Source organism: Mytilus edulis, chromosome 1 (genome assembly GCF_963676685.1).
Source record: "Mytilus edulis chromosome 1, xbMytEdul2.2, whole genome shotgun sequence".
In the NCBI taxonomy this organism is placed as follows: Eukaryota; Metazoa; Mollusca; class Bivalvia; order Mytilida; family Mytilidae; genus Mytilus; species Mytilus edulis.
In genome coordinates, this window is record NC_092344.1 from 61760081 (window position 1) to 61776916 (window position 16836).

Consider the following 16836-nt stretch of genomic DNA (forward strand, 5'->3'; position numbering starts at 1 on the left):
TGTAATAATGTCCTGAATATGCATAAAATATATGCCTCCCATCGTCAAGCAACCAAACTCAATTAATCTATCGTCTTAGATATGCATTAAATTGTTGCTACAAACAAGTATTAGTTTATCCGTTACTTTATGTTAGTCGATTATAACCTCATTCACAATTGGTTTCACGTAATGTGGCAGACGAAAGGATGAAGCACATTAAAAACGACTTATATTTACATTTTGAAATTTACGCAAAATGTGTTTACCGTATTTGAATGATACTTTAAGTTAATTAACGATTGTGAATTATATGGTTAGTAGCGGGGATGCTAATCTATACATGCAAATGTATTTATCTTGTGTATGTCTTATTATTGGTGATCGAACCAAAAAAAACCTTTAATACCAGTATATAATGTATATATTCTTAAGAGCTGACATCTTCTATCATAACGTCTAAAATTAAATTGCAGTAAACGTCACTGATGACATAATGGGGCTAAAAGATTTGAGAAATTCAGGTGTCGTACAGTAGACACGATTTGGCGAATAACAAAAGGGATGCATACGTTTTGTAGATGGACACGTTTGGGAGTGTTGTATATGCATTATATATATTTTATCAATGCTGTATGATTAAATAAACTCTTTGTTTCCAGCGTAACACATGACGTTTATTCAAGAGACATATGTCATCCATACGCAAATTATCATCATACTTGTTTCTCTATATAACGTGCAACCTATTGCTTCCTGAATATATTCTATCGTCTTAAAGTCTATGAATCCCTCCTCCCCTCCCCCCAAAAAATCAAATCTAAATTTCTTCCCTTTGATATTCAAGCATGCTTTACGAACATATAAATGTAGTGTACGAGCCCCATTGAAATACAGCTATTCTATTTTTGCCTTAAAAAGGTGTAAATAAAGAAGTTGTTAACTAACAGTCCGAAATCTGTTTACTGCAATTGTTTACTGTTGAATTTTAATTTCATTTCCATCATCATTCACAGTTCCTAATGATACATGTATACATTGTAAGGTGATACTTGATTCCCAATGTTTTTTATTGGTATTATGGTTATACACATTCTCATTTTCATTTTCAGTTTTCATATATATTGTTCAAATTATGTATATAATATCAGTTTAAATTACTTTTACATTTCGACAATGCTCGGCTATTTTAGTCATGTTTTAACTGCTATTGTGTGTCTTTGTTTTATATATGAATAAAACAGATGAAGATGATCGCCAATGAGACGACTATTTAATAGAGACTAAAGTTCATTGTATTTAGTGTAAGTTGTACGTACACTAAACATATACATCTTAAACCCATGAATGATTCAACTAACCACATTACATCACTCGCCATAAACATTTTCCTACACAATACACCATATACATATACCATACACTATTCCCCTTTCTCCTTTCCAATTATAATTACCCATACACGTTTTATGAGGACATATACACCATTCAATAGCCATATGCATTTTTTGAATGGTTCTGATGGTGTTGATTGGTGTGTTGACCTGTTATAATGCATATCAAAAAATTGTTTGATATTTTATGAAATATTTTGTGTTATATGACGGCACAAAAAAAATAATAAACAGTAAACGAGTAAATAGATTACCTTTTCCGAAACGATTTGGATACATGTGTATGGTTTCATTTATTGTTCATGGGTATACATTTGTTTCATTTTCGTTCAACGTATTTATCTATAGACACTAATTCTCTGTACTTGTGTCATGTACATTTTGTACCTTGGTACCGCCTATTGATGATGATATGGCTTTATGGTATCTGTTCATTGAAATTATGTACTAGATTGGCGAAAGATACAATACAACTCATGAGTTAAAAATAAATTGACTAAGCCATGGCTGAAATAGAAAAACAACAGTAGCTAAATAAAACATAGAAAATTGAATTCGGAGCATTATGAACTGAATCCCAACTGGAAGTGACCTAATGTTTAAAAGAAGGGTAAGTCGATTTTGCTCCACATGTAGCACCCGTCGTGTTATATTTGCTAGTACAAACTCGGTTATAAGTCAAATTCGGTAGGTCACATTCGGTGAAATCTGAGCGGGATTTTAATTTAAGATTGACCGACAAAATTGGAACAATTGAAATATGTGTGTTATGATCACTGAAACATAACAGTCACCCAACTGTTGATTTTTAAGTTCAACTTCACCGCTCGAAATTCTAGATCTCGGTTTATTAGCTTACTTGTGAGCAGCAATCCTGCAAGTTTTGTTTTCAACCGACCCGTATTGTCAATTTCCAGATTGTAGTCAAGATATGAGGCAAACTTTATTTTGCTTGATTTCTTGATTGACAACATATTTGTAACGTTCGGAGGACGTGTTTTTCAACAGACTGTCGGTATCCCAATGGGAACAAACTGTGCCCCTCTACTTGCCGACTTGTTTCCTTATTATTATGAGGCTGACTTCATGCAGGAACTTCTTAGGAAGAAAGATAAGAAGTTAGCAATATCCTTTAACTCTACTTTCCGCTATATAGATGACGTTCTTTCACTAAACAATTCAAAATTTGGTGACTATGTGGAACGCATCTATCCCATCGAATTGGAGATAAAGGATACTACAGATACAGTTAAGTCGGCTTCATATCTTGACTTACATCTTGAAATTGACAATGAGGGTCATTTGAAAACAAAACTTTACGACAAAAGAGATGATTTCAACTTTCCAATTGTGAACTTTCCATTTCTAAGTAGCAACATTCCAGCAGCACCTGCATACGGGGTATATATCTCCCAATTGATACGATATTCCCGTGCTTGCATTTCCTATCATGATTTTCTTGATAGAGGGTTACTGCTCACAAGGAAGCTATTAAACCAAGAGTTCCAAATGGTGAAATTGAAATCATCCCTTCGTAAATTTTACGGACGCCATCACGAGTTGGTTGACCGTTATGGAATAACCGTTTCACAAATGATATCGGATATGTTCCTTACGTCGTAACTACAATCCCCTTCCCTTTCATGAATGTGACCTACCGAATTAGACTCTTTACCGGATTTGTAATCACATAAGCAACACGACGGGTGCCACATGTGGAGCAGGATCTGCTTACCCTTCCGGAGCACCTGAGATCACCCCTAGTTTTTTGTGGGGTTCGTGTTGTTTATTCTTTAGTTTTCTATGTTGTGTCATGTGTACTATTGTTTTTCTGTTTGTCTTTTTCATTTTTAGCCATGGCGTTGTCAGTTTGTTTTAGATTTATGAGTTTGACTGTCACTTTGGTATCTTACGTCCCTCTTTTATATTGATGTAAATTAGACTGTTGATTTTCCTGTTTAAGATGTACACTAGTACTTTTGGGGCCCATTATAGCTTGCTGTTCAGTGTTGTCTAAGGCTACGTGTTGAAGACCGTTCTTGGCACTCATACCACAGCTTCCTATATCTTTTAACTCTATCTGATGTTTACTTTATCTCAAGTTCGATGTGATAGATTTGCTCAACAAAGTCGCCAAATGATGAGTTATTTAATGTTTTATATAAATAAAAGAACAAATCGACAAGGAGAGGAACCCAATTGGTACCCACGAGAATTTGCTTTTGAATCTGAGTGATTTTTACAACGTACTATACATGCTATACACTTGGAAACAAGTATTGCAACACTGAATTAAAATGTAATTAAAAAAACACTCTATACTGTTGTGTGATATGATTTATTGAAATAAAACCAGATACACTCAATTTACATTAACCTTGACAAATCTCACTACTACTCTGTTCCACTGTCTTCTCTACTACATGATTGTCTATTAATATCCTTTTTACCCAAATGAATTCTGAAGAAATCTATTTAGTTACGCTTCGAATACCGGGAAATTAGTTTGTTTGTTGTATATAGCTCATCAATTACTTGATTACTCTTTGTTGCCCAATCTTGTTTGCTAATGGACAACGTGTAACTCTGAAGGCAAGTTTGTATCGAGTTCAAGATTTTTTCGTTTGAATTGTTTCATATTTTGTCATGTCCGGTCCTTTCTGACTGACTACAGGACATCTGGTTTGCTAATAATGGTATGATTACTTATAGTTGCTGTAACCACCGTTATTTTGACTCTGTATGTTTGGGAACGATCAGTTGATACTCTAAGGAGAGGTGCAGAATTGTGAAAATTAATAGTCTGGTCTAGTGAAGACTTAAAAATAAATAACCACGCCCAAACAGAATGAAAATATATGTTTTACCCAACACAATGTAGAAAATAAAGGTGTACAAAAGTGAAAAGTAATATTTGCACGTCAAAATCGTAAAACAGTTGAAAATTAATTTCGCGCAGAAATAAATCCACCTTCCCTATAAATAGCAACTGTTGTTAACTGAAATATAAAAGTATGAAAGTAAACCATAATCGAAAGGACACTGACAGTTTTTCTGATCCGTGAAAGATACCATACATACTACAATACTGGTATGTAAAAAAAAGATCCCGACAATAACGAATGACGGACGGGTTAGGGTACATAGTAAACTATGTAATATGCTAATTTCAAATTATTTTATATATGACCTTAGCATAAAGATATAAGACTACAGACTTTCATAATGAACTAACATATTATAATTTCAATCGATATGGAGTTTTCATCTAGAAATAGACGAAGATGCATTATTTTTTTTATTAGTTCTCAGTGCCTTTGAACTTATATCTTTTGGATATATTTTTGGATATATTTTTGGATTAGTACTGTACTTAGCAAAACATATTTTACAAAAAGACTTGGTGCATTTTTTTTAATGAGACAAAAAGTAAAAAAAAAAAAAAATTAATAGAGGAATTTTTTTGCGGTCCATGGCCATCTCTGAGATCTGTAGAAATTATAATAGGGAAAAGGAACTTCGTATGATTGCTTATTTAAATCTGACATTAGGTGAATAGTTCTATGCTCAAACCCTTAATATAAAATAAAATTTAATCCCAGGATATTTATAATATAATAATTACTTATCAACCCGTTGACGAGTTTATACAGTCGAGTTAACTAATTATCTGGTATTCGAAGCGTTAGTAAATACATTTCTGAAGAACTTATTGGAATACAAAGAACAATAATAGACAATCAAATAGAAGAGAGAACAGTCGAGCAGACTACAAAAAAAATAGTTATTTAAATTGACAGCATTGAACATAAAAGTAATGCTTTTTAACCAATCAGAAGACAGTTAATACACCTCATTTATTTATATGCATATGCATTGTAAGTAAATAGACGCTAAATACCTTTTCAGGAGAAAAAAACAATGTGTGCTAATATTCCAAAATCAGTAAATTTAGATGGTAGACCATAAATAACACATGTACAAAACTCTTAATATTTCAGTATTGTGTTCATCTAGTAAATATATATGTTTTCTTTGGTATTATGTTGAAAAAGCTTTTATTTGGTTAATAATATTGCCATCAAGCGCGAGGTTTGGATAGCCTCAATTTCTGGTTATACATGTACCAACCATATTTTCTAAAAAATATTCTATACCAAGTCAGAAATATAGCAGTTGTTCTTTAATAGTAAGTTTCTATGTATGTTGTCTTGTCGTTTGTTTTTTTGTTTTTTGTTTTTTTGGTTTTTTTTGCACTTCAGTGTTTGTATTATTTCTTTCTTTTCCACTTATGGTTGATATGTTTCCCTCATTTTTAGTTTGTAGCCCGCATTTGTTTTCTCTCAATCGATTTATGAATTCTGAACATCGGTGTACTACTGTTGCCTTTATTTAAATCACATATGCCTTGCACATTTATGGCATAAAGTGTATCCTGAAAAAACAAAAGTCTGTTCGTCCTCTTCTGGTGTTGTATAGCAAGCAAGATGCGGTCAATACAATTAATTTCATTCAAAACGACGAATATATATATGCACTGTACACATCTTCTTTAATCATCCTCGTCGTTGCTTGAAAATCTATCATTTTCTATACTTGTCAGGAGAGTGATGCAATATTGACTCTATAACGGAGGATATTTAACTACTGATCGATGCTGTGAATATCTCCTAGCTCGAAAACGAAACACTCCTACATAAGGTTGTCGATCAATTCTTGGCCGAAAGGAGATTCTGCAAACTTTTCAAACATGGTAAAAGTTTATTTGCAAATTCAAGTATGCTCTGTCTATTAGGACGGTGGCAAGATATGATATGTGTCATTTAATTTATCAATGATACTAAATCCTTTTCTTGACAACCCTTTCTAATCTAAAGGTTTGTCGGTTGTTTCTTAAAATATGCAAGGTGACAGCGATATTTTAAGTAACGATCGCTTTGCACTGGGTTTAACTACACGTAAATATCGTTCACAATTCATACGCACTGTACAACCATCGCAATGTACGATTGTTTTATGTTGACAATAACGTTTTATTATATTGCAAGCTAACGATTGTTTTATGAAAGGACAGCCTGATTTTAAGTAGAAGAAAAGGACAAAATGAATTGTTAGTTGCTATTCAAACTAAGCCAGAATAGAAAATTTCATAACTCTGTAATAAATACCGAGGACTACAAACATATCTACAAACAAAGACATCTACAGGTAGAAATAACCTATGGAATTGCTGTTAATATTCCTATTAAGCGGTTGTTGTGTAGATTATTGTGTATGTTTCAGATATTCGCATTTTTTAGCTACCAAGTATTTCCCCCTGTATCAGATAGACAGAGTCACGTTAATGCATCAAACAATTAGAATTGACAAAATCACGTGTATGTTTCATTGCTTACCGTGCACCCATACCTTTTTTTTGTATTTAACTAGCGTTTTAATTCAAATGCTGTTTCCAGGACAAGCCATGTGATATACCAGATGATACTTTCGCAGTATGTGAAACACCTCCAAGATTACAGAATCAGCCTAACAATCAAACTATTGACGTTCATTTTGATGGAATAACTATTCAAGTTACATTAGAATATGTGAACGAACCTACGTTTGAAAAGTTTCAAGGCATCTTTCAGTATGATGTGGAATCTACTATTAGAATTCAGGTAAGGATCGAAAATAAAGTAGGGTTTGCAGAACTGAAAAACTTCACAGTTTGTTTTCATTATATAATGCCATTTGATTTCATCGAACGATAAAGTGAGACATAACTAAAATTACTACTAAACTATCACTGATAATCAAATCTTAAATTAACATGTATTTAAATTCATTAAAAAAATACATTGTTTTATAATTAAACATGTTAAATAGCAGAAGGTATATACTAATTAACATGGTTACGTTAAATTTTGTTCCAGATAATAAAACTTTTTATAATAAAAACTCTAAAAAGGTCAAACAGAAAAATATTTGCAAATAACTAAAGACTCATGAATTGGTTTTTGTGTGACATTTTCGAATTTCGTTTGATTTTTTGTTATAAATATTAAGGTATTTGATATATTCGTTTGAATTGTTTTGTATTTTCCTGTACGAAAAAGAAGAAGTGGTATAATTGTCAATGAGACAAAACTCATAACTGCAATGTTATTCAAGACAAATTTAAAACAATCTAAAATTTACGGAAATAGAGTATCGAATATTTGACCAACTGCAAGAACATACATTCACTATATATAAGTTTTGACATTGTTTTTCAAATTTGATGTAAAATACAAATACAAGTGTGATATTTACAAAAAAAAATTTCATAGGGAAGACACATATTAAGTATGGCACTTCGTGAAGATTATCATATAGATATTGGATTGGATGGAACGTGTTTGATATTAGATATAAGTACAAAATGTATGCATCTCATAACTTGCATACAACCAAAATCAGTACCTATGACAAATAATACTGATGTTTCAACAGTTCATGTAATTGTAAGTAATTTATAGTAATGTTTATTAAGACGACAATAATATTAAGTTGTGCATATTTTAATTAAAAAACAAAAATATGTGTAAAAGGTTTTCTTTACAATTATTCTCTAAATGTTTATGTATGCCTTTTATATTGAATATAAAAAAAAAGTTGTTGAGAAGATGTAAATTAGCATATTAAACAATTAAGCAATCATCATAGACTACAAATGTAGTGCTTCTGATGCGTTTAACGGGGTTATCCGTTCCAATTCATGTACCTGTATCAAGATAGAAACTATCTCGTGCCGAGTGGTGAAAACGTTTGATTGTGTTAGTTTTTATTGACTTTTTTAATTACCTTACTATGTAGATCAAGTTTTTTATTAATCATTTCGATTGCATATCCTAATACTTCCCTTAAAAAGTAATTACGGATTCCAGGCAAATTTTTCATCAAAGCGAGTTGTTACTATTTTGACACGAACACTAGTTTAATTATTGAATGTTGTTGACATTTATAGAAACCGGAATCGACTACAAAACGCCCGCAATATAGATCTATACGTCATCAATAGATTAGTATCTATAAATATAGAAAGTGGAAAATTAAGATAAACCCCTTGGACAGCGACAAGGAACATCATCTCGACATCAAAATTGGATTTGCTATAAAAAATTGAAAAACTTACATACTTGCATGAGTATTGATATCATTTGTCTTTGAGTATCCATGGCCAATCTTAACAATTATAATAGACAACTGCTAATTAACTGTATTGAATATGGCAGAAGCGTATATCGTTTTACAATGACAATGATACACTGTTGTATTGAGAGGTTACTCTTGAATATCTCTGCCAAACAGACATGAGAGTAGAATACACATGACTTTCAAATTTATTTGCAAGTGATTTATCTCGAAAAAAGGACTTACCTAGGTATAAACACGATTTTCTTTAATCGATATCACAACGCATAAACGATTACATGAAAATTATATCGCAAAACTGTCTTTTTCTTTATACTAGGTTAACGTTATTGGTAAACACATATATATTGGTGACATAAAGTACACAACAGAAACAAATACATTAGCTATAGTAGTTTGGATATTAGGTGCCGGATTGGTTGGTTTTGTGATCATATGCTTGTCAGCTGTGACAATTTTACGGAGAAAGAAGACTAAGGCTGCAAATGAATTTAAAATTGAAATCAAGGCAAAGAAGGAAATAGTACAAAGATATAGGAGGGAAGGTAATAAGCTCAGATTTATAACCATTTATTTTAATTAAGGAACATATTTTGTTTTTTAATAAATCGTTTTCAATCAAAATTTCGTTTAATGTAAAATGCTATAAAATTGAGAATGGAAATGGGGAATGTGTCAAAGAGACAACAACCCGACCAAATGAAAAACAACAGCAGAGGGTATGTTTACAGTTGAATTAAAGAGGAAAAATATTAACAAATTATATTTCGACAAATTATATTTTGTTATATATACTTCCAGGAAGCTTTTATTTCATTCAACATGTTCAACTTCTATAAAAGATCGACTCTGTCGATTTCAATTTGTAAATGTTTTTAATTAAGAAAGATGAAAATGAATAACTATAACTAAAACCAAAAGGGAACTTATAAAAAAGTTGATAAAATGATGTGGTATGATTGCCAATGAGACAACTATCCACAAAAGACCAAAATGACACAGACATTAACAACTATAGGTCACCGTACGGCCTTCAACAATGAGCAAAGCCCATACCGCATAGTCAGCTATAAAAGGCCTCGATAAGACAATGTAAAACAATTCAAACGAGAAAACTAACGGCCTTATTTATGTAAAAAAAAAATGAACGAAAAACAAATATGTAACACATAAACAAACGCAACCACTGAATTACAGGCTCCTGACTTGGGACAGGCACATACATAGATAATGTGGCGGGGTTAAACATGTTAGCGGGATCCCAACCCTCCCCCTAACTTGAGACATTGGTATAACAGTACAACATAAGAACGAACTATAAAAATCAGTTGAAAAAGGCTTAACTCATCAGATGGACAAACATACAAGTGGACGTTGCATACATATTATCTGAAGCCATTTAATACATTTTGTTTGGTAATGTCAAAACCAAAAACGAAAGACATTCAATAAAAGTGTAGGAAATATGTCTATTCTTCTCCAGGTATTGAAGTTGTTCAATCAATTAGAAGAGGGAGTTAAGTTTTAAATGTTTTGATATTTTTTTAACATTTTGGATTTTAAAATATTGAGGAGCCCTGGATATATGTGAACCTGTGCTCCTAAAGTGAAGTTAAATCATCAAAAACTACAAAGTTTATATCTTGGTCCACCAGATGTGCGTCGTTACAAGACTCATTAGTGACATTCAAATCAAACATTTTCTGTTTTATTGAAATTCAAACTTAGACATGTTAAATACATGTATTGGTAATCAGTTTTATACAGTATTTGAATTATCTTATCATGTCCAATACTGGGGATAGAATAGTGTTGTTGCGTGAAGTTGATTGTAGTATACTGAAACAAAGCAAAGCTAGCATTCCTTTTACAAAAGCAAATACGATGTTGACGAACATTTTTTTTGCACAACTAATTAAATGTGAATGAATTTCAAATTATTGGTAAACAGAAAGTGATTTCACTGCATGTGTAACAATATTTACACGCTTTTCTAAAACATACCTAGAAGTTTCAAAAGTGATCTAACATTTTTGTTGATATATGAATTCGTTGATTTACAATCGTATAACTATAAGCCGTCACAAAATGTATGTTTCAGGTGTGCCTGAAAGGCGACGGAACGTAAGGTAAGGTATTGTGCTATTTCCACAAATCAGATAAACCATCTTACTGAATTGTGTTATAAAACTTTCCCGACATAATTCATGATAAACTCCATAACAAAAACTTGATTATTTTTTCTACAATAGACAAAAACAAGAAAAAAAAGTGTTATTGAAGAAATGGTTGTGATGTATGAACAACCTTCCAAATAATAATAATTACTGGAAAATCGACCCCAAATAACATATAATAGGCACAACAGTAGCTATGAGTAGCTATTATATATTTCATTATCACCATAATGGTATGAAGAAAGAAAAAATGACAAGCCTGAAATAAAAATTCGTTATCATGTGATCATATGATTCCTGTATCCTTAATGGATAAAACATACTGGCATACACAATGTTTATGAGGCTAAGTTGACATGTCTTAAGTAAGTCGATAAATATGTATTAACTGATATGAAAAGGCTTTCAATTTTATTGTTTTTATTTCATTATACGTTTTAGAATCAAACTATTTTGGTTCAAATTTAAAACTGTTAATACTATATATAGATCTTTTTAAAAGACACTAAATATTTTTCAACATTTTTATACTTAGTTTGTATGCTTATGTCATAACAATGGCAGTTGTTATCTTACAGTAAGTTTGTGTGCATGTTGCATTGTCGGTCTTTTTTTCACCTCAGTGTGTTTGATCGTCCTTGTGTTCTTCTTATAGTTGATGTGTTTCCCTCGGATGAAGTGTGTAACCCGGATTTGTTTTCCCTCAATCGATTTATAACATTCGAACAACAGTATACTACTGTTGCCTTTATTTAAGCAGATTATAACTTGTGTTGATAATATTCCTCAACATTACATATTAGTTTTTTGTTGTTGTATATCTTAGTTAAAGCAACTCATAATCAGAAATATGCAGTTATAATGAATGTGACAAAAATGATTACAACGAACTTAATGAAATACCAATTTATGAAGTGTGTTTTTAACAGCACGAAATAATTCTTCAAGGTGTTACCTAACACTACAGTGAGATAACTCTGTGAAAATCAGATTTTTTATCAGATAAATGTGTGGTTCAAGGTTTTTGAAATTTATATTTTTTTGTCATAGGGTCAAAGTAAATACTTTGTCAAAATTAAATGAAAATAAAAAGAGCCAAATATATTCTAGTCAAAGTGTTTGGTTCAGCCTTAAGTTTGCTATTTCCATTCCATTCATAATTGACTTTGTCATACATGTGTCATATTCATTACACCATATCATAGTGACAATGATAGATGACATTTTTACCAGCATACTTTCTAGTTCCCTTCTTTCCTGTAATATATTTTCAAACCTGTATTCCATATTCAGGTGTGGCAACCTACGAATGGTTTGTGTCATTTGCAATATATTTTTAGGTCGGTTTTCTATTTCTCAGTTTGAAGGTTCAGTTTTGATATTTTCATTTATGACTTTTTACTTACTATGCATACTAAACTTCAGTGGTGTATATGTTTATCTATTGTTGCAATTTACATAACACAGATTAATTGGCGCTTACGAACTAATAAAACAAACACAAAAAAGCATTTAAAAACTTGCGGGTTGACTGGAAAGGATGGTATAACCGTTTGAGAAGGGGTCAAAAGTTACCAGCGGGACATTAAAACTCATAGATCGATAACAAACTGACAACGACAAGGCGAAAAAAGAAAAAGACAAACTGATAAATAAAAGTACATAAGACACAACACAAAAAACTAAAGACTAAGCAACACGAACCCTAAAAGAAACTGTGGGTGATCTCATTTGCACCAGAAGTGTAAGCTACACATGTATCATCCGTAGTGTTGCTCATGTTATTACAAACTCGGTAAATTGTCTAATTCGGTAAGTCATATTCGTGAAAAAGGGGACGGGATTGCAATTACGACATAGGGAATATATCCGATATCATCTGTGAAACTGACTCTTGAAGGCGTCCGTATATTTCTTAATAAGCTTTGATCACGCTTTTATATAATTTTGAGTTTGTTGGAGGCGAAGGCATACGATCTTAACAATGAAATATCGTCCTAATTGTCCTAAGAACACCAACATATTGTTCATCACTAAATTAAATTATCCTTTCTTAAATGCATATATCCTGTACCAAATAATAGATTGTCTCCAAACATGTAGTTTTGACAGTTCGTCATCATAGTGTTGTTCGTGTAATTTAAATCTGTATTTCGATAGTTCAATTCAAATTCTTAAAGAATAAAAAAAAAGTACCCGTTCACAAAACAAAAATTTTGACTTCGAGTTCATTTAAAAAAGCACAATACGCAAAAACATATAATAAATACAAAATCGAACCTGAAACAAAAATTATGACTATATTTATGATAAAAAACATTAAATATTGATTTATATTTTTTATTATTTTAACCTATCATTATCATTACCTTTTGTAAGGTCCGAAGATGAAAATGAATATACTGAGCCTGATGAGTCAATATATAATGAAGTAAATATCGATGAGGAAAACAATACACGTGAAAACAGTTATCTTGACGTGCATGACGGATACGATGAACTCGGACAACGATCACCAACAAATCCATATAATCAGCTTCAACAAGCAAGAAACGAAAATCAAAGACAGGACATGACATACAATGAAACAAATGAAGATGACGAATTGCAATGCAATATACAAAGACATGATTATCTAATATTATATAATGGATACGAGGAACCTATATCACGAAACGATCCAGATAGTCAACTCCAAGTTGAACGATTTGACAATAATGATAGCACGACAAATCTCGATAACGGTAAAACGAATTCATCTTGCTCTCAATGATTTTAGAATAAATGTTAAGAATTACATTAATGCAATGTGAATGACAAATAAATTCTATGCTACCCGTATGTCTGAAAATACTATTCCATCTAAAATTGACTATTATATATATATGGATACTACACTAAATGTGCTTTACATAAAATGTACCAAACACAATATTTACACGAAATTGAATATTATCAAACCTATATTTTATTTTATTTATTAATAGTTAACACTATAATTTTCTTCAAACACTCATAGTTAGATCTGTATGCTCCTTTGTAAAGCTTCTTGATATCAACTTAGCTTGTAATCGTTCGTTTAAGAGTTAAATTGTTCTCAAAATCGTTCCAAACAGTGTTGTTGCATTTATATTTTGCAATATATTATTATTCAAAACATATCCGAATGGGCATTAGGAATTTTATTTTAGGAATTTGATAAAAAGTTGGTATGTGTCAAGAACATAAGATGCTCAATATGTTTGTACTTTTATGTACAGGAGGATTAGCTTTTATTCTAAAAAAAACTGTGTAAAAATACAAAGATAACATAAACATTCAATGAAAAAGATTATAGATTCCAAGACGGCAATTACATAGACTTATCAATGTAAACTTTAAAGAATCAACTAAAAACATAAGAGTTGACATCAGCAAAACTAGTAACCTAATACTATGCGCACATAATGTAACAAGTGAAAACAAAGTAAATTGTTCATATTTTGTTACAGGTAGACAACTCATATGAAAAAATCATGAAAAAACGTCAAAAAGACAACAAAGGTTATTTACATGTCAAAGACGTTTGGATTGTTAGGAATGGTTTCTGATGAAAGAAATTCGACAATAACGTACATAAACGAAAAACAATAATTTAGGTCAATAAATATCAATAAAAACAAAACGGCACTAAGAAACAATTGTATTTAGGTCCCTGTTGAGGACCAACCACGAGTGCGGGATTTTCTCGCTGCGTTGAAGACCTATTGGTGGCCTTCCGCTGTTGCCTGCTCTATGGTCGGATTGTTGTCTCTTTGACTTATTCCCAATTTCGATCTTGATTTTATTTTTATATCTATGCTTACAAGTACAAAACCTCCATATGATATAGAAAACTTTTTGATCTTCAATATTATAAAAGAAAAAGATATACGAAAAATCAAAATATGAAAAGTTGTGATTGTTCAGGTCACAACAGGAATTCTTTCTTTTTTTTTCAAATGATAAGCTTCTTTTTCCATGAATATTTAAAAGGTTTGTTCAAAGCCTGTCAAAAAGAAAAAAATAATTACTTATAATAGTATCATATTTAAAAAAAAAAGTCTATGCTGTTTCTTTATCTAACTTGAAAGTTCTGTGTATTTGAAGTTTTCGTATTGTGATTTGTTTGGGTTTTTTTCTACTGAAAAAAAAATTGAGATACAATAAAATGATTATAACCATATGATTGTAAAACAGGTGTGGTATGGCCATTATAAATTGTTAGACGCCAGTGTATAGCGTATGTCGTATGCATAAGTTTGATAAAAGATGTAAGAAATACATTTCAATTTTCATTGTCAATCTTATGGTCAAATTAAACATATGTAATGCGTTGCCATGTTCGTTTAGCTGTTGCTACACCCATTTTTTCCCGGATGATTTAGCGATATCTTTATTTAACGAAGACTATCAATAGTTTAAAGTTAAAATAGTAAACATGATCAAGGTTGCTGTTCGAAGAATCAATGTTGTTTCTTATGATTTTTATGTCTTAGTCCAATCATGATGAAAAATGCATATCATATATAAAAATGACCTCATGGATTACAATTTTTAAGAAAACGGTGTATCCAAAGTAACATTTTATGTACAAAAGAGGACTGTTTTGTACCTTTATTCTACATGAAGTACCTCCATATGCCTCTGTCCATTTGAGAGATGAATCGCACAATTAATTATTTTAATCAAACTTAAAAATTAAATATAAATCGAATACAAATTTTCAAATCAGTGAATAACAATCTGAATAGTTAAATTGGACAGGGGGGTCTTAATTAAAAGAGGGACGAAAGATACCAAAGGGACAGTCAAACTCATAAATCTAAAACAAACTGACAACGCCATGGCTAAAAATGAAAAAGACAAACAAACAACAGCACACACGACACAACATAGAAAACTAAAGAATAAACAACACGAACCCCACCAAAAAACTAGGGGTGATCTCAGGTGCTCCGGAAGGGTAAGCAGATCCTGCTCCACATGCGGCACCCGTCGTGTTGCTTATGTGATAACAAATCCGGTAAAAAGTCTAATTCGGTAGGTCACATTCAGGAAAGGGAAGGGAATTGTAGTTACGACGTAAGGAACATATCTGATATCATTTGTGATACGGTTATTCCATAACGGTCAACCAACTCGTGATGGCGTCCGTGATATTTACGAAGGGATGATTTCAACTTCACCATTCGGAACTCTTGGTTTAATAGCTTCCATGTGAGCAGCAACCCTCTATCAAGAAAATCATGATAGGAAATGCAAGCACGGGAATATCGTATCAATTGGGAGATATATACCCCGTATGCAGGTGTTGCTGGAATGTTGCTACTTAGAAATGGAAAGTTCACAATTGGAAAGCTGAAATCATCTCTTTTGTCGTAAAGTTTTGTTTTTAACCGACCCTCATTGTCAATTACTAGATGTAAGTCAAGATATGAGACCGACGTAACTGTATCTGTAGTATCCTTTATCTCTAGCTCGATTGGATATATGCGTTCCACATAGTCCCCAAATTTTGAATTATTTAGTGAAAGAACATCATCTATATAGCGAAAAGTAGAGTTAAAGGATAGTGCTAACTTCTTATCTTTCTTCCTAAGAAGTTCCTGCATGAAGTCAGTCTCATAATAATAAAGAAACAAGTCGGCAAGTAGAGGGGCACAGTTTGTTCACATTTGAATGCCAACAGTTTGTTGAAAAACACGTACTCCGAACGTAACAAATATGTTGTCAATCAAGAAATCAAGCATCTTGATAATATCAGTTTCAGAGAATTTTTTGTTCGAATCAGAGTGATCCTTTACAAAGTAGGATTTATCCCTCCCTAAGACAAGATACTTGTATCTACGTTGGACATTCTTTTTTACGAAGCAAAGCAATACCAACTTTTTTAATTTGTCTTTTAGTTTGGAATGTGAAATACTAGTATACAGAGTAGAAAAGTCAAATGTTTTAAATTTCATATACAATTTTAATAACTTGTTAAAATAAAGTTTTTATCATGCTTTATTTCAAAAATAAAATTAAAAGTAATGGTCACCGGACTATTTTCTTTTAGGCTACAGATTGTACAAAATTGTCAGATTTGT

General features: G+C 31.7%; 1 protein-coding gene across 1 annotated transcript; it reads left to right on the forward strand.

The window, feature by feature from the left end:
• Positions 1-6123: 6123 nt before the first annotated feature.
• LOC139525054 (uncharacterized) lies at positions 6124-13712 on the forward strand. Its single transcript, XM_071320259.1, has 5 exons — positions 6124-6150; positions 6830-7033; positions 8869-9094; positions 10651-10678; positions 13106-13712. The coding sequence occupies exons 1-5, from the start codon at positions 6124-6126 to the stop codon at positions 13497-13499; spliced, it is 879 nt and encodes a 292-aa protein (XP_071176360.1). The 3' UTR covers positions 13500-13712.
• The last annotated feature ends 3124 nt before the right edge of the window (positions 13713-16836 follow it).

Bases quoted from the DNA above. Each gene is read 5' to 3' on its own strand.
- LOC139525054 (XM_071320259.1), top strand. From the start codon at position 6,124: ATGGTAAAAGTTTATTTGCAAATTCAA. The intron at 7,034-8,868 runs GTAAGGATCGAA...TCTTTATACTAG, and splicing joins AATCTACTATTAGAATTCAG to GTTAACGTTATTGGTAAACA. The intron at 10,679-13,105 runs GTAAGGTATTGT...ACCTTTTGTAAG, and splicing joins GAAAGGCGACGGAACGTAAG to GTCCGAAGATGAAAATGAAT.